Below are 22,088 nucleotides of genomic sequence, written 5' to 3'. Positions count from 1 at the left end.
GGTCAAGCAGCATGTATGGAAAAAAAATGGTCGCCGTTTCAGATGGGGACCTAAAAAGAGGACATACAAAGTCCTGACGCTTGGCCTGAAAGATTGACAATTTCTTGACCCGCTGCCTTTCTCCGGCCAGTTTGTTTCCTACTCTAATTAATTAAATGCTTCTCTGCTTATTTAATACTGTGAGGAGAACTCTGATGTAGTAAAACAAACAATCCACCGTACCATCTCTGACTGCTGGTCTCCCCCTTGTGATAGATCCTTCCACTTCAGCAACCCAGCCAGTCTGTATCTCATCAAGAATCTCACAAGTGGGATCGAGGCACTCCACTGGATTAATGGGTTAGCTTCTGAAGTTCAATTAAAACTGGTCAAATTCACAAAAGGGATGAGGCGATAAGTGAGGGTGGGCAGTTTGGAGGGGATTATGGAAAAATAACTGGGAATCTCTAAAGAGGAATAGGTTGCAACTATGGAATATTAGGTTAGTCCAATAAAATGATATGACATAGTGATCTATATTGAATTTTAGCATCTCTCTATCCCTGGAGTTTCCAATCTAATTTCTAGTTCATCCATTTTTCTTCAGGGTTGGCGTAGCAGTGAGCACAGCATCTTTTCGGCGACAGTGATTGGAACTAGGGTTCAAATCCCGTGCTATCTGTAAAGAGTTGGTTTGTTCTCCCCGTGTCAACGTAGGTTTTCCCCCAAGGCTCCGGTTTTCTTCCACCATTTGAAATGTACCAGGGGTTGTAGGTTAATTGGGTGTAATTATAGGCTCGTAAGTTGAAATGACCTGTTACAGTGCTGTATGTCTAAATTTAAAATCTTTTTGTTCTGAGTTTGTTCTAAACTCATTATCCATTCTATATTCATTATCCATTCCTTAGGTTATCTTTAAATATCTTTCAAAATGCCTCTGTAGTTGCAAAAGTTATGTTTGCTAATGTATGCACAGCAAGATCTCACAAACAGCAATGAGTTAGTTAATTGTATCTTTTGCATAATTACAGTTTGATTGAGGAATTAATGTTTGCTGAGATTTTAGGAAGGCTTCCCGATAATCATAGAAGAATGCTATGAAACCTTTTCCGTTATCATGGCTGATGTGGTGTTGCACAGAAATGCCAGGAGAGATAATGTGATTTAGAGGCAGGAGCATTATCTCTGATCCAAACTCTTGTCTCCTGGGCAAATCCAGCTCAGTGGACAAACCTGGAAAGATCTGGTGGCTGGTTTCCTCAGGACCATTATTCACACTGAAGAGACTGGAGATTCTGTGACCATTTGCGGCAGAACACACTGGGGAAGGACTTTCTGTCCTCAGCCATCAGGGCAGAATTGGGATCATTTAGTATAGGGAATTTATCCTTGGTCAATCCTCAGAGTTTTTGGTGTCAGTGACTAGTTGGCATTTTGTTTCGTTCGGAAACTTTGTATTGAAGATTAAAGCTGACCACAAGCCTGTTATATTATGCTTTTAAATCAATATATTCATGCCTGAGTTATACTCTGCATTCAGCATGCTCTTCCTGTTTTGGAAGTTCCATGCCCTGATGTTATCTTCAGTTTCCTCAACAACACAGAATAACTGTAAGGCAAAGAGCATAGAGTTGTCAGAAGCAAGCTGAAGGCAGTGTTGTGGGGGAAAGGACTGTGCTGTACTTTCCCCTCAGGTAAAAAAGAAAACTTCATCTTCACCATCTTATTTAGGGTAACCAGATATGGCTCAAAGTGGGTGTAATTAACAAGGGGTGGATGACCATTACACGTTGAACATAGAACACTACAGGCCCCTAAACTTTCCTCCCTTCACTTTGTGAATCTGCATTATTTATCACAATCGCACCTTTGTAAGTATTCTGACTGCTTCTTCCTTTAGAACTTAATCATGCTTCATCAATGTTAGCTTTGTAAAAACAAGCATGTCTGCTGTTTAAAATCTCCCAAGAGTCAGTGTCTTCTATCCATGCAAAACCACTTTAAATCTCTGAGCAGCTCAACTTCTGACACGAGTCGCTTCATCACAGCATCTAATGGACTGAAAATGCCTGAGATTGTCTGATCTTGAAAGCCAAGCAGACTCAGGATTGGTCAGTACTTGGAGGGGAGACCGCCTAGGAACACTGTAGGTTTCTGTGAGGGGCGCTGGACAAAGTGGAAACTATCTGTCTGCCTTACGATAGACAATGTTAAAGAATTTCATGTATGTTACATTCTAAACGTGACGAAAATGGGAACCATTACCTTTTCATTGTCACTTTCCCACAACTTACTAAACATCCTTGTTTCCTTATGGGAGAAAACAGGTAACAGTAGAAGGTAATGCTTGGCGATAATCTCTTCTGAGTGGTAGTTTTTGTGTGAGGGCACCAGAGTTGGTTAAAAAGGAGGATAATTCTCAGCAAAGGTTTGAGATTTCAAAGCGCTTCCTGGAACAGTGCAAACATAAACGTTTCTGAGCATAGGCTGGAATGCTTTTCAGATGTTATGGCAATGTTACTGCTCCATTGTGTGATGACCCATTTGCTTTTTGACCAGACCTTGTTGAGCTTCTAAAGCCAGGGACCTCCTGCAAATGAACTGATAACCACTCTGAAGAGTTAGAGTCGCTTAATGCCCTGCAACTGCGCTTCACCTTACCCATCCTCCAGCCCACAGTGTCTACCTGGAAAGCGTAGATAGCAAAAGTGTTCAGTCACTGACAATGTGGATAGGCACGTGAGCAAGTGGGAAAAGAAAAGCAAGGTGCCCTTTGACAGTGGGTGAGGTAAGGTTGTTATGGACAAGGCTAACTAGATCTCCATTGACCCCGCTATCAAGAAAAGGGATTGCAGGAATAGGTGTTGTTCCTCCGATTTGTGGGTAGCCTCAGTTTGGCAGTGCACAAGGCTTTGGACAGACCTTGCACAAGGCTTTGGACAGACCTATTGGTGTGTGGCATGGAATTGAAATAGTTGGGCACTGAGAGGTCCCAACTATTGAAGCGGATGGAGTGAATGTGCTCAATTAAATGATCTCCCAGACTGCATCCGGTCTCTCCGATGTAGAGGAGGCCACAACGGGAGCACCAGATGACCCCTGCAGATTCACATGTGAAATGGTTGCTTCACTGTTTGGGGCACTGAATGGTGGTGAGGGAAGATTTCCTTGGTTGGAAAGCCAAAGGCTGGGCCTGGATATGTTGAATCCAAATATGGCCATTGGAACTGGACACCAATCTCAGTCCTCAAAGGATTCAGAGAATGATAGTGTCTGCCTCTCCTAATGAGATGAATCAACAGGTTCCAGAAGAGCACAGGTGGTGTCCATCTGTGATTGAGACTTGTTTAAGTCCTGACACTTGGAACCTGGAAGTTAAATGACACAAATATTTTGTCTTTTGCAACACTTGCCAAGAACTGTTCCTCCTCCCCTGGTGGTCTAAGTTTGGGTCTGATTTTTTTTGACCCTTTGGAACTAGTGATGTCCCAGATGTTCCCCAGTTGTGTGGGATCTACCTCTCTGATGTAAATTGGAAAACTCTCTGAAGATGAATTGAAACTTTTCCACTGAGTTTTTCTTACCAAAGAACAAAAAAAAATCACAAATAATTATATGGAAATATGTGATGTGTGCAGTTACATAAGCAAATATTGCAAATGGACTTGGGCTTGAATAAATCAGTGACTCGACCTCCCGGTAGGTTAAAGGAAATGTGACCATGACCAAACCATCTGCAGTTTTTAAAGATGGATAGGTTGTCTTGTGTCCTACATGAACATGCTGAAGCTTCATTGCATTGTTGCCTGGATGGGGTGTGTTCATTGTTTGAAGGTAGGAGTTTTTGGGAGGTTTCTAGCTACAGCAAGTTTTTTTTGAATGAAAACTGCTATATAAAGAATTTGTGACTCATGCTTATTGATCATTGCAATGCTTCCCTGGTGCCTTCAACATACAACAATGACTAGGTTTTTCAGATCTCACACCAGTGGCTCCTGTTGAGGTGGAAGAATTATTTTTTTCTCTTTTTGATGATTCTCATCTGTTTTGCGAATGGAATCTGTTTTCTTTAAATTCCTGCTGTGAGAAATCTTCTTCCAATTAAGCGCCTCTATGTGGGTTAAAGAAAACAATAATTAACATGTTGTGTCTCGGATGAATGACTGAAATTGAGCATTTTTGTGCCTCAACATCCTGACTGTTATGGACTGCAGAACTGTTGTTACAAAACCTATATGCTTCCCCACTACTTCCATGAGGATTAATGGATGTAATCAGGATTCACAATTGTAATGAAGCTAATAACATAGGAAGACAACGTCAATGGAGAATAATGACGATTAATTGTGTTTTAACAACTGACAGAGCTCAGTCGCACAACTGCACCAAGGAATATGATTATTTTCAGTCTTGTCATTGTCAATTACATGACATTCTTTAGGTATCTCAGCGAAGATCGCTCCAACACATGTAGCTGGTATCAGACAGTTCTCGGCTAGGACATCCAATATATTCATCCCATTCATTTGTGTCTTGGCAGCAGCCAATTTGTGTTCAGTAAGCAACCAGCAAACAATTATGCAATAGGCAATTTATGTTGATTGAGCTTTTAGCAAAACTGGAAGAATTGAAAATGCAGAAATAATCATATTTGGCTCAGTATCTTAGTTTTGTATTGCATGCTTTCTGAAAGCTTTGCAGATTTGACCAATATAACGTACTTGAAAAAATACAAAGTCTATTTTTCCTTTTGGTGAATTGTACTTTGGCTTTTGCACGATCCTTGCATTCTACTTTGGTTTCCATGTTTGCTATGGCTTCATATTTCAGATGTCACTCATGAATGGAAACAAAATATTCTTCTTTGAAGCCCATTTCCAAGTATCAAATTGTTGAATTGCAAAATAACATTTTACATTGGTACCATATTAATGACAGTGAATGGCTTAGTTGGTGGCACTACCAGAGGTTCTGGGTACATCTCAGACCAGAGACAATATTGAGGTAGTCGGAGGATGATACCACTCTCATCTAAGATTCTGGACCTGGTCGTTTTTAGATGAACCTGGAAGATCGAATGAGACTAAATTCAAGCAGAATTGTGGAGCTGTTCTCCGGACCCTGGACAATATTTATTCCTTGAACATTATCCCTGAAACAAGTTGACGGCATTGTGTCAGTGGGAGCTTTCTGCATTTCTCACCATACAAATGACTATAATGGGCCACAAACTGCTTACTGTACAAAATACTGTCACTGCTACCATACTGGAAACTTAAAAGCCAATTTGTGTACAGCAATAGGCAATTTATTTTAAAGACGTTGACTGAGCTTTAAACAAAACTGAAAGAATTGAAAATGCAGGTTCAGAATCTCAAACTCTTGATTGCAAATTCTTGTTTGCTGAGAATGAGAATTCTCATTCTCAGCAAACATGAATTGTTTGATGTTTGTCGCACTACAATTTTGTCTCTTGTTATTTGAAGGTTTATTGTCTAATCTGAAACTCAAAGTCAGCTGTGGCCATTATATGGGTACAGAAGGATGGGGGGGTGGGGGGGTGGGGCGTCATAGAGGCATTTCAAATGGTGAAAGGCCTGGATAAAGATGCTTCCCATGGTAGGGGATTCTATGACAAGAGGACACAACTTCAGGATAAAGGGGCATCAGTTTAAAACAGAGAAGCGTGGGTCGTGAGTCTGTGAAACTTGTGGCCAACAGGCAGCTTTGGAAGCAAATTTGTTGGGTATATATATTGAAGGCAGAGATTGCCAACTATTTGATTAGTCAGGGCATAAAGGGTTACGGGGAGAAAGCCAAGGAGTGGTGTTGAGTGGATGGATGGATGGATCAGCTCATGATTAGAATAGTGGAGCAGATTCGATGGAGCTACACCTGCTCCCACGTCTTGTGATCTGGAGAAGCTGTGGACGTACTGAAGAGCAGAAAGCCGTGGGCTCAGCTTCTGTGACTTTGCTCTTTGCGTTCGGCATGAATACCACTCCCCACTTTTCCTCTGTGATTATTTCGCCACATGTCAAAACAACTCCTGTAAAACAATTTGGGAATGTTTGGTTTTTTTTTTAGTTCATCTTCCATCTGTTTATCTGTAGGCTGCTTCTCCAGTGGTTCCTCTGCTCTGCAGGTTGATTAATTCTGCCTTGCCAAAGCTACTTGATTACTTCTTTCTAAATTAATATTATGGCTTGTTTCTTATTTGACCAAGGCATTTTTAAAAAAAAACACAGAACACATGTTAATTAGAGTCAGAAATCAATGCATCATCCAGATTTCACATTCCATATTATGTGCACTTTTCGTTATTGTTTCTTCAAAAGGAATATTCCTCAATGGTGTGGGCAGATTGGCAGAAAGCTTGAAGAATACTCTTCAGCCCAGGGAGATTGGTGGTGGGAGAAGGGGCTTGGTTGCTGGGAGGTAGAGGAATTGCCCTAATGTACAAAAGGCATTTAGAAGAGTGGATAAATGACCCAGAATATTACTTTAGCATGTCAAGTATTGGCAGAGGATATTAATTAAAATTAGTGAAAAGCAAATTGGAAACAGATGAGTAAAGAAAAGAAATTCTCTCTAACATTGATGTATGTTAGAACATCAGGAACAATGGGCATAATCATAACACTGCTGGATTCTAAGATTGGATGAGTTGCAACAAACTTGAACAGGCTTTTCTCAAACTTGTACATGTATCTGCATTGCAATAGAATGCTAGAGTAGTAATTAAAGGTCAAAGGTACTATTGGCAATACCATTAATTCTGACCATGATTCATCCTACATAAACTATTCATGTTATACCATTGCAGTTTATTTTGTTTTACTATTTGTCCAAGACACATATCTCTTTTTACTCACTGCCCTGCAATAATTTTCCATCACGTTGGTGGAGTTGGCTTGATATTTCCTGCTTGATGGTAATTCCACATGAAGACAGATTATCTGTAGTCCTTGAGGCAAACCCAACCATAGTGCTCTGATGGATGAGTCCATATTCACTGGAGCCAGTCTGGCTTTGAACATTGACCTAGAAGATTAAAACCATAAATCTTTAATAAATGAAAGCCAGAAAGTGATGGAAATAATTAGCACATCAGACAACATCTCCTGAAAGAGGAGCAGGCTAACATTTCAGACCCGTGTCAGCATCATTTATCATTTTGTTTTTGTTCGTATTTCTTTATTTTCAAAAATTACTGCCTAGTGGTGGCCCTTCGCAGCTCCCCCAGTGGGCCTTACAAAATGAAGGACGAACGCGACGATCCAGCAGGCTGCACGAGGCCTGCAGCGCTGCCCTCTAATTGGCCACAACCAAAAGAGCTTAACTGCCCTATCAGGGAAAGCGGATGACAAACACACCAATCAGTGCTGAGAGGGTTTTGACCCCACCCCTCAGCTTGAGAATAAAAGCAGGGCTGTGAGCCCAATGAAGCTGACAGTTTTAATTACACTGAACTGGGTTTGTGTCATTCTTTCTGGGATCAGCTTGTTCTTTCTGAGCTAACCTGCATCCAGCTATGACCTCTCCTGTGCTATAGGCTTTGCAGAGCCATAGCTTGTAGCAGCCAGCTACAACCTGGTAATTGTGGTTGACTGAAGGAGTTCGCTTGGTGTGCTGTTGAAGTGGTAAGAGTTGGGTGGAGGGTATAATTCAACAGCTATTTTCCTGAGCAAGATTGTGCTGTGAAGAGAAGAATGAAGATTTGCACCTCACTTAACACCCATGGCTCGGACGACAACAACACCATCTTCCATTTTGTTGATGATACCATGCTAGTGAATTCCATAAAAAGTGGCAATGAGTCAGTATATGGGAGGGAGATTGAAAACTTTGCTGAATGGTGTACCAACAAGAAACTCGCACTCAATGTCGCCAAAACCAAGGTTAGGGGGTGAGGGGGAACAAATTTAAATTCCTACGAGTCACTATTTCAAAGGTCTTTTCTGGACCCCTCATACTAATGCACAACAGCGTCTCTACCTCCTCAGGAGTTTGTGGATATTTTCTATGACTTTGAAGACCTTGCAAACTTCTAAAGATTTGTAGTGGAAAGTGGGCTGACAACCTAGAATCGGGGGTGGGGGGGGGGTGGCGCAGGGGGCACCGATATCTCTGAGCGGGAAACCCTGCAAAAGTTTGGGCACAGCCCAGGACATCACAGGCAAAGTTCTCCCCGATATCAGAGAGCAATAATCAAGGATCCACACCACCCGGGCATGCTCCATTCTTGCTGCTGCCTTCGGGAAAGAGATATGGGTGCCATAAGACTTGTAACACCAGGTTCAGGGACCATTGCTACCCCTCCTCCATCAGACTTCTAAACAGCAAACTCAATCAGATTCTCATTTAAGGACTTTTATTTTGCACGTTATCTATAACTGATTTTTTTTTTCTTTATTGCTCAGTTTTTTCACATTTCTTTCTTTGTTTACATTTCTCTCTTGTTCTTGAATATGATTTTTTTGTGCTTCCAGTAAGTAGAAATTCTGCCTGGCCTTCAGGAAAAAGAATGTCATGTATGTATTCTGACAATAAATTTAAACTTTGAATCTGGAGGATGGCAAGATCCTTGGAGCCCAACAGGCTGACAAGAGGCTCTCTGTAACAATAAGTATCAATGGTGTGTAATAGAGTTCCCAGGACTGCACTCACTGACCTCTGGTGAATCCTGAATGCTTTGTCAAGACTTTTGGGATATCATTAAAATTTCACAAACATGGAAAAAAATTCATTAAAATTTCATTTAAAAAAAAACCCATCACTGATTATAATATTCATTACTACTTTTGGAAGGTAGCATGAATTTAATTTATCTGCATTACCATAAAACTGATGGATGAACAGGATTTTTTTTCATGCCTTTTATTTTAATAGTTCAGTCCTCATGCCTTTACCAAATTTGCTCCTATTATCTTTGTTTATATCTCATCTTTTCACTGGCCAATGCAATGACCTCGGGTTTAACAATTCTTTGTGGCACAGATTGAGGATTGAGTAGATTGGGATTGTATCTCCTCAAGAAGTGATTGAGGCCAGTTCCATAGCTATATTTAAGAGAGAGTTAGATTTAGTACTTGTGACTAGGGGGAATCAGGGGGTATGGAGAGAGAGCTGGAACAGGGTACTGAGTGGATGATCAGCCATGATCGAAATGAATGGCAGTGTAGGCTTGAAGGGCCAAACGGCCCACTCCTACACCTATTTTCTATGTTTTCTATGTATTTTATGAATGAGAGGAAATTGTAATGAAATGTTTAAAGTTCTTTAAAGGGCCTCAAAGGTTGAATGGGAGAGGGTGGTTTTGTTGATTGAGGAGTATTGCACTGGGAGCACCAATTAAGAATGGGTAGACAAAAGATTAAGTGAATTTTTATTCATTTGAAAGTAAAGGATGGATTTCTGGATATCAGAATAAAAGAATCTGTTAACTTCAGTTCAAGTTTATTGTCACACGTAGTGACAATTTTTCTTAATAATCGCTTGAAGGATATCAGAATGTTGTTGTTGTCTATGACTTGTTCAAACAAATCCATACTAAAGTTGAGTTTTCCAGAGTTTATTAAACATTATTAACATCATTATCAGTTGCTATACACTGTTACAAGCCATGAAACATTGTTTAACTTTGTTAAACTGTCAATAAAAATTGTCAGACATTCTAATTCCTTACCATTTCCTAGAACAAAGGAAACTAAAACTCACCTGTGCAATCTCTAACAAGCCATAAGACCTTGGCTTGAAGGTGTTGCTAGGAGACACTCAAAAGAACATGAAAGCCACAAAATAGAATTTGCTTGCATGGAATGCATTTTAACCCTTTGCATTACGTGTACCAAAGTGCAGTGAGAATGTTTCTTATGTGAAAAATCTACTGAGCAATTCCATATACTGAAAGATTGGATTCAGTGTGAGAAAGAATGAGGTTACATGAATGGAAATGAAATATAAAAAGGAACATTTCTTTGATGAGAGATTCAGAACTCAGAGAAGCAGATTATGTATGTATCCAAGTAAACGTTGAAGGTTTAAACAGAAGATTAAAAATCAAAATGAAGGGATTCAAAATCAGTGAAACAGTGAACTTGTTTCTACTGGTGGGGAAATTTAGATGAAGAAAGAATATTTTTTCAAATCAGAACTGTGCTGTTTAAATCAGGAAATGTGTCAAAATCAAGTTGAAATTTAGAAGTCACTCCTTAGAAAGGCTGTGGATGTTACATTATTTTAAATCATCAAAATTGAAAATGGTAATTATTTGTTAAGAGCATCAGGAGTTACAAGGCAAGTAAAATAATTTGAGGGATCGATCAAATATGGCAGAACTCCTCCCCACGTGAAAGTGAATGTGGAACCCTGACTGGGAATTGGCAAGATGGACCAAGTGGCCTTTTCAGCCTGCTTGGGAACTGTGTGGCTATGTAACAGACTGTTGCAATGCATCAGTCAAATAGAGGCAACTGAGTGTGCTGTTGATAACATGTTATTGAAATATTGTTCCTATTTAATGTGGATCTCTATGTGGTAAGTTGCTCTGGGAAAAAAAAACCTCAAGTCAAGGTTTTCAATTAACTATTTGGAAAATAAACCTCTGATTTTGATGTTTGAACAAACACGCTACTGTGAGTGGCAAATGCAGCAGGGTTGTTCGAATGAGCATTATAAGGACCTAACCATTTTTACCCTCCAGATGCCTTGGAACATTGGGCCTGAGTGATGAATGGCCATATTTAATTGTCAGTGATTAATTGCTAATTCAACTGTACTAACAATCATGCATTTTCAAACTAATTTACCCAACAATTATGTTAGTGTGCCATTAATTAAAGAAATAAACAGATTTCCACATTCACTTAGAAGATGAACTTTATTTTTAATATTTCTTAATTTAAAGTGTACTTCCAAGACAGAGCATTTAAAATATAAGATCCACCATGGCGGAACTTTTGGCTATCGTGCTCTGGAACATAATTTCAGTACGAGGTGCTTAAAAGTGTACATTCCTAGTGCTAGCCTAGCAATGGGTGATGCCTGACCAGTTTAATAAATTGAAGGTGAGATCTGACACTCAAGATGATTTTAGAAGGCGTAAGTTAGTTGATGGTACATTTGAGAAGTAATTCATCTTGAGTAATAAGGAGTCAACAAGCCATACAGCATGGCTTTAAGATCCACGGTGAGCATCAAGCACTCAACCTAAATTAATTCCACTTTATTCCCCCCACATTCTTGTCAACCCTCCTAAGGGTCCATCGCTCATTGTTAACCAGAGGCAATTTACGATAGACTATTAACCTTCCAGCACAGCTTTGAGAAAAGCAGAGCACCCAGAGGGAACCTAAGGCCTTTTTATGGTGCAACCCCACATTAAAGACAGCTCAATGAAGAAAAGGGTGAACTTACCTTTTTATGCAGAAGGCCTATAAGGCAGATCCAGTTATGCCTTCATAGAACACCGTTCGGAGCTGTGTTCTGGAGCTGAGGGTAGGATGGCCATTGCAAAGGAGGACATGGCATAGGTTTTATATATATAAACACACAGACTCACACACACACACTACAGTGTGTTTGCATTTATTGTTTTTGCAATAGCATTTAAATTATTCTTGCAAAAATAACATGTATGTTATAATGTCTGTATACATGTGTATGTTGTGTGTGTATGTGTAAAAACCTATGACCATGTCCTCCTTTGGAATGGCCACCTTACTGGGCTCCATGGAAAGAGTAATGAATACACAGAATGCATCATCGTGTAGGATGGTGGAACAAAAATCCTTCAAACAATTAAAATGGAATTGGGTCACAATGGTCCTTTTCATTCATACTTATCAGGTGTCGAGTTAAAGATTGCACCATTTCCTATTTGTAACACAATCAGCTTTTATTAGGGCATAAAACTCTTTTTCTTTTCTTTGCAGCTATTGTGGTGAGGTTTCTGACCAAGAGATTCATCTGGGAATACGATCCCACGTTGGGTGAGTGCCATTTACTTCATTAATATTAATAATCTGGTCGCTGGGTTGAAGTAGCTCATAATGCCCCCAATAAATTCGTGTTATGCAAAAAACTGGATTGGCATTAATATTTGCAGGGAAGGGAAGTAGTGGTCCCGATAGGGAGATACCAGGGATTTCAAAATGCAGGTCACCCTCAATTGAATTATTATCTCTGCTCCTGGATGATTAGATTGGAGGTTGGTGGAGATAGAAAACAGGAACAGAGAGGAGGGAGGGCAGTGTAGTTTGGATGAGATTGAGTAATGGAATGGAAGTCAGAACATGGTAACATGGTTGAGGAGTGTGCAGACCTTGGAGTAGGGTGAGGTGTGATGAGAGCAGGGGTCAGAGGTTGGAGGGTGGCTCACTCTGGGGACCGAGAAGGTGACCTTTGTGTGTCTTTTTATCCGTGAGCAGAGCTGGAAAGCCATCTACCTTCTGGACCTTGGCCTGCTCATTTCATCGGCGCTCCCAGTTTTTCCAAGCCCCCCCCCCCTCCCCCCGAAGAGTGTAGCATTTGAGGAATAATAGCCACATCCCTACCCAATAAGCAGTCAGGATTATTTTGATGAATTGGATGAAACTTGCCAATAACTTTATTTTTAAATTTGATGCAGAAGACAAAAGATCTTTCATTAAATCCATTTATATTTCACCTAGTGCTGCCGAAAATTGCTTTTCTGACACGGTAAATGTTTTTTTCAAATGTTTGTGTGTTCTGTAGTTCTATAATTAATGAAAGGAAGTGGAATCTCCACTTAATAAACAATGCAACCAAAGATGGGTGCTCTATTGGAACAATTCTGATCTAACTTTATCATCCCCACAAGCACTGCTTTGTTAACCATCAGATGAAAGGGCAAATATTTACATGGAATTTGTTGCATCCAAAGCAATTTACAGTTTTTTTTTAAAAAGTGTAATTGAAATAATGAAAGGAATACTTCTCACTACCTCCACTGCAAAGGCTCTGTGAAGGGAAAAAAGCTGCAGTCCAAGGTCCTGTCATCCTGTATACTGTGTCCTGTGTCATAGCTTCAGTGTTCATGAGTGCATTGTATAAAGAGGAAACATGAGTGGCAGTGACTCATTTTAAGAGGATGTATTGAATTTACAGTACAATGTATGTGGAGGACAAGGTCCCCCAATTGTGTTTGGAAACAGAACAAAAACTATACTTGAAATTGGAGGAACAAATGTGAATATCAAGGTTCTTTTAAAGGATCATTATTGTATAAGCTGTGCATATTGATTTGGATAAATATTGGCCTGGATCAATGTGAGAGCCCTTTATTGAAGTGATCTCGACAATTACCTTGCCTCAAATGAAGACCGATGCGGACGCTCTACGAGCATGCAGTTTGTCAGCTGGTTGTGGTGAGATAGAAGCTGGCAGGTGAATTCTATTTGTAAAAAATAAGACTCTGTCTTTTACATTCTCTTGTGGGCTGCTCCTGGCGGATCCTATCGGCCCAATTACCGTGTCCCCATCCTGCGCATTCACCCCTGTTCCTGGTTTATCTGGTAATCAGGGTAGGAATGGGTCTCACAGGTCACTTGATGTTGGGGGCAAGGGCATACCCGAAGTGGCCCTTATTGTAATGAGCACCTCATGTGTGGCTTCATGAAGGTGTATGTGAAACCAAATTACAAGGGCACCAAGGGGCACCTTCCAGCTTCTCCCTAGAACCATATAACATTACCGCACAAAAACATGACCTTTGCCCTTCTAATCTGTGCTAATCCATTTTTCTTCCTAGTCCCACTGATCTGCACCCAGTCTGTTGCCTTTCATACCTCTCCTATCCTGGTACCTGTCTAAAATTTTCTTAAATGTTAAAATTGAGTCTGCATTCACCACTTAAGGTGGCAGCTCGCTCCACACTCCCACCACTCTCTATGTGAAGAAGTTCTCTATGTGAAGTGGAAAAAACTTTCCTACTTTTAACCTGACTACCCCCCTTATAATTTTATATACCTCTATCAAATCTCCCCTTATTCTTCTATGCTCCAGGGAATAAAGTCCTAATCTGTTTAACCTTTCTCTGTAACTCAGTTCCTGAAGTCTGGACAACATCCTAGTAAATCTTCTCTGAATTCTTTCAATCTTATTGATATCCTTCCTATAGTTAGGTGATTAAAACTGCACACAATACTTCAAATTTGGCCTTACCAATGTCTTATGCAATTTTACCATAACATCCCAACTCCTATACTCTATACTTTGATATATGAAGACTTCCTCTACCTGTGACACCATTTCAGAGAATTATGTATCTGTATTCCCAGATCCCTCTGCTCTTCTGCATTTCTCAGTGCCCAATCATTTACCATGTATGTCCTTTCTTGGTATGTGCTTCCAAACTGTGATACCTCACACTTGTCTGCATTAATTTCCATTTGCCATTTTTCAACCCTTTTTTCCATTATGTCCAGATCCATCTGCAAGCTTTGAAAATCTTCTTTGCTGGTCACAACACATCCAATTCTTAGTGTTATCAACAACTTGCTGATCCAATGTATCACATTATCATCCAGGTCATTGATATGGATGAAAAAAAAAACAGTGGTCCCAGCCATGATCTCTGAGGCACACCACTAGACACAGGCCTTCAGTCTGAGAAGCAATTATCCACCACAACTCTCTGACTTCTCCCATCCAGCAGCCATTGTCAAATCTAATTTACTACCTTTCCATGAATACTGACCATCTGAACTTTCCTGACTAACCTCCCTATGTGGAACCTTCTCAAAGGCCTTACTAAATTCCATGTTGACAACATCCACAGCCTTTCCTTCATGAACTTTCCTGGCAACCTCCTAAAAAAAACTCTATAAGATTGGTTAAATATGATCAACCATGCACAAAGCCATGTTGATTATCATTTTTTAATCAATTCTTGGCTATCCAAATACTTGTATTTCCAATCTTTTAGAACACCTGCCAGTAATTTACCTATTACTGATGTCAGGTTCACCGGGCTATAATTTACAGGGTTACTTTTGGAGCCTTTTTAAAAAATGTAATAATATGAGCTACCCTCCAATCCTCAGACCACACCAGTGGCTAAGGACATTTTAAATATTTCTGCCAAAGCCCCTGAAATTTCTACACTGGGCTCTCTGAAGGTCTGAGGGAACATCTTGCCAGACCCTGGGGATTTATCCACTCTTATTCACTTTCAGACAGCAAGCACCTCCGACTCTAATCTGTATAGGTTTCATGACCTCTACTTGTTTTCCTTGTTTCCCTCAACTTTGTGTTAGTTTCCTAAGTAAATGATGCAAAAACATTTAAGTTCTCCCCATCTCTTTTGGCTCCATACATAGCCAACCACTCTGATCTTCAAGTGGACCAATTTTATCCTGGCGTAGTAGTTAGTGCAACGTCGTTACTGTGCTAGTGATCGGGACCAGCATGTGTTTGAATCCCACTCTGTCTGTAAGGAGTTTGTACATTCTCCCCATGTCTGCGTGGGTTTTCTCCAAGGTCTTCAGTTTCCTCCCATCCTTAAAAACATACTGGGGTGTAGGTTAATGGGGTGTAAATTGGACGACCCGGACTCGTAGGGCTGAATTGGCCTGTTACAGTGCTGTATGTCTAAATTTTAAAAAAATCTTTTGCTCTTAATATGCCTGTAGAAACCTTTAGGATTTTTCTTCACATTGTCTGCCAAACCAACCTTCTGTCTTCTTTTTAGCCTCCTGATTTATTTCTTGTGGTTTTCTTTATCATTTTTTATATTCTTCAAATACTTCACTTACACTGTGTTGTCTATACCGGCTGCACGCCTCTCTCTTCCGAACCAAGTCCCCAATATCCTTCAGATGTCTTGTCTGCTTCCCTTGCCTTTAATCCTGACAGGAATGTACAAACTCGGCACTCTCAAAATTTCATATTTGAAGGTCTCCCACTTACCTCCCACATCCTTGCCGAAAAGCAACTTTATCCCAATCCACGCATTCTAGATCCTTTCTCATTTTTTTCCAAATTCGCTGTTCTCCTATTTAGAATCTCAACCCAAGGCCCAGACCTATCCTCCAATCTCCATAAATAACTTGAAACTAGTGGCATTATGATCACTGGACCCAGAAGGTTCCCCTACACATACTTCTGTCACCTGCCCTGTCTCATTCCCTAATAGGAGATTCAGTATTACACTCTCTCTAGTTGCCACCTCTATGTTTTGATTTAGAAAACTTTCCTGAAAACATTTGACAAACTCCAAACCCTTTTACAGTATTGGGAGTCCCAGTCAATATAGAGAAAATTACCATCTCCTACTGTCACAACCTTGTGTTTCCTGCAGCTGTCTGCTATCTCTCTACTGATTTGGGCAGTCTATAATACATGAGTGTGGTCATACCTTTCCCGTTCCTCAGCTCCACCTACATAGCCTCAGTAGAAGGGCCCTTTGGTCTGTCCTGCCTGAGCACAGCTGTGTTATTTTCCCTGATGAGTAATGCCACTCCTCCCACTTGGTCTATCACGTCTGAAGCAACGGAAGCCCGCAACATTGAGCTGTTATTCCTGCCCCCCCCTGTCCCAGGTTGTAAGGTGATGCATGCCAGTTTACTTTGGATGTCTTGACTGTTCTTTATAGCTGTATTATTTTAAGATTTTATCCAAATAAAGGCAGAATGAGTGTGATAAAGTGTTGTGAGGCCACCTTGAGATTAGGCTGGGGTAATTATAGAAGTAAAGCACCAAAATTCCGCAGACCCTGTGATTGACGTTAAAGCACAATGCTGGAGCACCCAGTGTATCTTACATAGCAAAGATAAAGGGTCAAAACCAATGTTTCATCAAGGTATGATAAAATGTCGGCAGACACCTGTACAAAATGGTTGGGGGGTGGGGGGGGGGGGGAGGAGGACAGCCTACACACAGCAAGTAATACCGTAGTTGGATAAGGGAAGGAGGTCACACCAACAAACAAGGGGAGGGGGGGGATGGCTCTGTGAATGGAGAGGGAAGGGAGTGGAGAGCTGGAGAAAAGGGGGAATGGAGGGAGAATGGGGTGTAGGCTAGTAGAAATCAGAAACGTCAATGTTCATGTTTGGAGAGTGCCCAGATGGAAACTTGTGTTTTTTCTTCACTTTGCAAGTTTGACAGTATATGAGGCTGTGGACAGACATGTCTGCTTGGGAATGGGGCGCAAAATTGAAACGGTTGGCCATTGGGAAATCCCTGTCTCTGATGCAGTCGGAGTGAAGGTGCTGAGCGAGGCGATCTCCCAGTCTGCGTCAAGTCTCTCCAATGCAGAGAAGGCCACAACGGGAGTCATCGACTGCATCCGGTGCTCCCAGACTGTGATGGAAAACTGGCCAACTATCTTGATGTGTGTAACTTCAGACACACCCATTAAACTTATAATAATTTGGACAAGGCACCTTACTTGCTGGCACTTCATTTAAACAGCCACTCTCCCCTTCATTGTGCTACAACTGCTGCGGTGCTTAGTCTACAAGTCACGTGTTATCCTGTACCTGAACTCGCTGTCCTTCCATTAAATTAAAATAATGAAACTATCCCCATGTTTGGGGATCCCTATGTGATCGAGGCTAGAATGGTTTGAAATGTGGCTCTCCTTTACCACTTCAAGGGCAGTTGGAGTGATATACTGGAGGTAACGCATACAACAAATTAAATCAAATAAAAGTTGATCTTATTTGTAGAATAACTTCATTGGCAGTTTTACTACCTTCTCAAGACAGTTTATTGGAGGCATAATTGAAGTTTATCTGAGTTGCCACCGAATCTTGTAATCCAATTAAACTTGCTATAAATTTTTCTTCTTGGAACATTGCTTTCTGCATTTTCCAATAATTTATTATCAATATCATCCAGCTGTATCATTAATATTTTATGGTTATTTTAAATTTAATATTTTTTAATTTATTTTTTTTACATTTGAAACAGTAACAGGCCATTTCGGCCCATGAGCCCGTGCCACCCAATTACACTCAATTAACCTACGTTTTGAACAGTAAGAAGAAACTGGAGCCCCTGGAGAAAACCCATGCAGACCTGGGAAGAACATACCAACTCCTTACAGACAATGCGGGATTCGAACCCACGTCCTGATTGCTGGTGCTGAATGGGGTGGCACTAACTGCTATGCCAACCATTATTTGTGTCAACTATTTATCTGCTGGAGATCCAGTCATGTTTGTACAGAAAATGACTGTGGAAATGTAAAATAGCAGCAAAACCCTCAACCTTCAGCTGCTTATTACTGCTGCGGTGAATTCTAGTAAGCGTGTGACGAGGGGCCAGAAATAAGGGAAGCTTTCTTGGGTTAAATGTGTTTGGAAATGCATTAAGAGAAGAATTGACATGTGCCCCAGTGAACTAAGTGGCAGGGAGAGAGGGCAGCAGAAATGTTTGTGCAAGCGTCACTGGAAAATTAAAATACTCCCCGGTGATGCACAGAATACTGTGACCAATCACAACCCTGGACTTGTAGGAGTCATTGGGGAATATTTGAAGAGCTTCGACTTATCTTTGAGGCCAAGGATAAGGTTTTGCGTATTGTGGAGCCCAGCATGATGGGACAAACAGATTGGACAGGGGAGGGGGCAAGGATAGCAGGATTAATGCAGCTCAAGTGTGGTTGATAATTTTCCAAACATTGAATGCTGGCCAAGCATGAAGTAACGCACTTGCCCAATTTTCTGAGCGAGTCTACATACTGGATTGCAGCCTCATTGATTATCTTCAGCTGAGCTTTTTATATAAAGACAGTACTGTACTTATAATGGCAGGCGTCAGTGTGAAACAGGAAGAGTTTCCTGATTGGTACATCTGCATAATTAATTTAAGTGGCCACAAGGAAATGTCAGATTGGCGTGCTTGAGTCTAACAATCACTGAAATCGCATTGAACGGACCAGTAGTGCTTTGCATGGGATATGCAACAGTTCAGATTCTGAAGATGGCAAAGCACAATGAAGCAACCTGGACCACCAGGAAGAAAATATGAACCCAAATATCTCCATAAATGATCCCTGGTTTCATGCACATTAATTCATAATAACACAGCAGCCCATTACTTCTGTCAAAGGGGAACATCACCAACCTGTCCCTGGCATCTGTTAGAAATAAAAGTGGCCTTTATGATCACCTTATTGGAAAGTTCTGGAAGCTGCTGGGAGGAATCTGCAACGGTGAGACCTCCCAGCTCCCCCCCCCCCCCGCTCAAAAAGGTATCCCGGTCCTTAATGGGATCACTTGGGGCAAGCAAAACTAACCCTGATCACACAAAATAGGAAAATACTGTGACCATCCCAACATACCCAACTACCTCACATTGACCAGCCAGCGAGATAAGTTTTCAGATATTGTTTTTGAACTGAAGAGAAGCTGGAAAAAAAGAACACTAGAGTTTGACATCACAGAAACGGGCTCTTTGCCCAGCTTGTCCATGCTGATACATGCATCAACCTAATCCAGTTCTGATTTGTCTGCAGTAAAACATGAAAGTCTGTAGACACCGTGATTGAAGTAAAAACACACTGCGGGAGAAACTCAACAGGCCAAGCCATGTACTTTATAGAGCAAAGATATGGATACATAACCAATTTTTCAGGCTTGAGCCCTTCATCAAGTTGTGGAAAAATGTAAGCAGGTGCCCAAACAAAATGGTGGGGATAGGGGGAGGTGCACGGTCCCACAAGCAGGAGGTGGATAAGGGTGGGAGGGCACTGCAGCAAGGAGGGGGAGGAGGGATGGCTCCATGAATAGAGAGAGAAGGGAGAGTAGATTAGCAGAAGCTGGAGGTCAATGTTGCTGCCATCCAGTTGGAGAGCGCCCAGATGGAAAATCAAGTGTTGTTCCTCCAATTTACAGAAAGTCTTGGTGGGATAGTACATATGACTGTGGGGGTGGAACCCAGAATTGAAATGGTTGGCTGCTGGGAGATTCTACTCACTGATGTGGGCAGAGTGAAGGTGCTCTGCACCCAGTCTCTCCAATGTAGAGAAGGCCTGCTAGAAAATAGCTCAGTGCTACCCTATGGAGATTGTTGCTTCTGGGTTTCTAATGTGACTTAACATTCTTGTGTTGTCTGGAAATTTGTCCACCCCTTTCCCGTTGCCTCGTCAGAAGAAAGTTAATGAAGTTATTCCCTGTGCAATACTTGTTTAGAGCATTTCTTAGAGAGATTAGATTTCATGGATCCAAAATGTGTCTGTTACTGGGCGATTGCCCAGCTAATCAGACTTTCATTGTGCTCCATAACTTAAAGGGACTTCCTGAGTAGTTCCTCACCTGGGGTTAAGAATCTGACAGAGGTAGATATTCTTTAGATACTTACCAGCTCTCCTTCAGGTTTCCCAGCATGCTTTCTCCCCACACCCAACACAGTCTTCCTACTTTTCGCTTATACCTTGAAGAAGGGCTCAGGCCCGAATGTCAGTCAGATATCTTTACCTCCTATGAATGCTGCGAGACCGGCTGAGTTCCTCCAGTATTCCCAAGGCCCTTTATGCCCTGTGAAAGGCAAGCTTTTCTTCACGGTAAGACTTAGTCAGCAGAACTTGGGTCAAAGCGCAATGCCTTTACAGTACCAGCAATTGGGGCCGGGGTTCAAATCTTACGCTGTCTGTGAGGAGTTTGTGCATTCTCCCTGTATCTACGTGGGTTTTCCTCCCACTGTTCAAAATGTTCTAGGTGGGAGTTAATTGGGTGTAAATTGGGCGGCATGGGCTTGTGGGCCAAAATGGCCTGTTACTGTGCTGTATGTCTAAACTAAAAAATAACAAGGCCCTTAACAATCACATGACAACTGATACACTGAGACGCTGAGAAAAACTTCCTCAAAACATTCTTTTTAAAAAAAATCTTTTAAAAGCATTGAAATACCTAATATTTCTAACTTTTATATCTTCGTGACAGTCTATAAGAGATTTTAAAATGAATTCTTTAAAAATTTGATAATTTTTAGACCATTTTTTTTTACATATGTGTGCTTCCCCGGAAACAGCTGGTGATGAACCATGACGAGGGAGTAAAATAGGGAAGTCTGCAGCCATAATGGTTGAAGTAAAAACACAATGCTGGAGTAACTCAGCAGGTTAAGCAGTGTCCTTTATGGAGGAAAGATGAAGATATATCACTGACATTTCTGGCTTGAGCCCTTCATCAAGTTACCATAATTGACGTTTTGGGCTTGATGAAGACCCTTGCATCAGTCTCCACACACTTAGCAAATCTGCATTCTGACAAAAGGTGGGCGACTGTCTCCACTCCATCAGTCATCTCGGTGACAATGTGTGTTGTGGGTTATAGTCCTATTGTGAAGGAAGGATCTAACAAGGAGGGCTCCTCTCACTGCTAGCCAGGCCAAATCCTGGTGCTTGTCCGTGAGCACTGGCAATGAGATGTTCCTCCAGATGACTTGGTTTACTCTGGGAACTTTCCCACAGTATCCATCAAGTTCTGTCGGACGTCCCATGCTGACAACTGCCTGATAGCCTTATGGCCAAAGGAGTTTGTTGATAGGTGGCGTGGCAAAGTCTAGCTGGTTGGGATATTGTGTGGCAACGGGGCCAGGCTCATCCTCTCAGCACCTGGGGCAGATAGAACTTAAACACATTGCAGCACTTGGGGCCCCTGTATTTTGATTCTGTGTACAGCCTGATCCAGCCACACACTGAGGTGGTCATCTGGATGAGGGCCAAGTTGGGTATGCCATTGCCCCCCCATTGTCAGGTCACTTGTGCATGGACGACCCTTTCCATCATGGAAAGACTGTTCTGGTGACTGCCAGGGTGGAGGTGTTGGGGAGGATGTGCCACGTCCAGCCGTACTGAGAGCACCTTGCACCTGACGACCAGGTTCTTCCCCGTCATTGAGAGGGAACGCTTTGCCTTTGGACCCCATTTCTGCTGGACATTTGCGATCCGCTGCAACCTCTTTTTATTGCACACCTCGGCCCCTCCAAACCATCAGGTAGTTAGATCTAACTGTCAGACCAGTTACCAAGAAGTATCTTCCCCCCGATTTACCCTGGCACCTGATACAGGCTGCGGACCGATCACGTGTCCAAACAGAAGACAGCAAGCAACCTTGCCCAGGTACAGGATGCCTTTG

At 41.6% G+C, this 22,088-nt stretch overlaps 1 protein-coding gene and 1 long non-coding RNA gene across 9 annotated transcripts in view; one reads left to right on the top strand and one right to left on the bottom strand.

Annotated features, from left to right (window-relative positions):
* rerg (RAS-like, estrogen-regulated, growth inhibitor) overlaps positions 1–22,088 on the top strand; it is a 61,596-nt gene that overhangs the window by 29,396 nt on the left and 10,112 nt on the right. For both annotated transcript variants that reach the window (XM_069908866.1, XM_069908867.1), the window contains exon 3: positions 11,916–11,972. In XM_069908866.1, the coding sequence (XP_069764967.1) occupies positions 11,916–11,972 (57 nt within the window). The remainder of the gene's footprint in view (positions 1–11,915; positions 11,973–22,088) is intronic.
* LOC138748520 (uncharacterized) overlaps positions 3,864–22,088 on the bottom strand; it is a 28,442-nt gene continuing 10,217 nt past the window's right edge. For 3 of the 7 annotated variants that reach the window (XR_011348092.1, XR_011348093.1, XR_011348094.1), the window contains exons 2-3: positions 6,855–7,023; positions 3,865–4,090 (exon numbers count right to left, since the gene is read on the bottom strand). This is a non-coding gene — a long non-coding RNA (uncharacterized lncRNA). Of the gene's footprint in view, positions 4,091–6,854; positions 7,024–15,758; positions 15,846–19,291; positions 19,359–22,088 lie in introns of those variants that run through there. The other 4 variants (XR_011348096.1, XR_011348098.1, XR_011348095.1 and 1 more) reach the window with 3 other exon arrangements.

Source organism: Narcine bancroftii, chromosome 13 (assembly GCF_036971445.1).
Source record: "Narcine bancroftii isolate sNarBan1 chromosome 13, sNarBan1.hap1, whole genome shotgun sequence".
Classification (NCBI taxonomy): Eukaryota; Metazoa; Chordata; class Chondrichthyes; order Torpediniformes; family Narcinidae; genus Narcine; species Narcine bancroftii.
The sequence above is the reverse complement of the archived record's forward strand: the minus strand, read 5'-3'. Positions and strand labels throughout refer to the sequence as shown.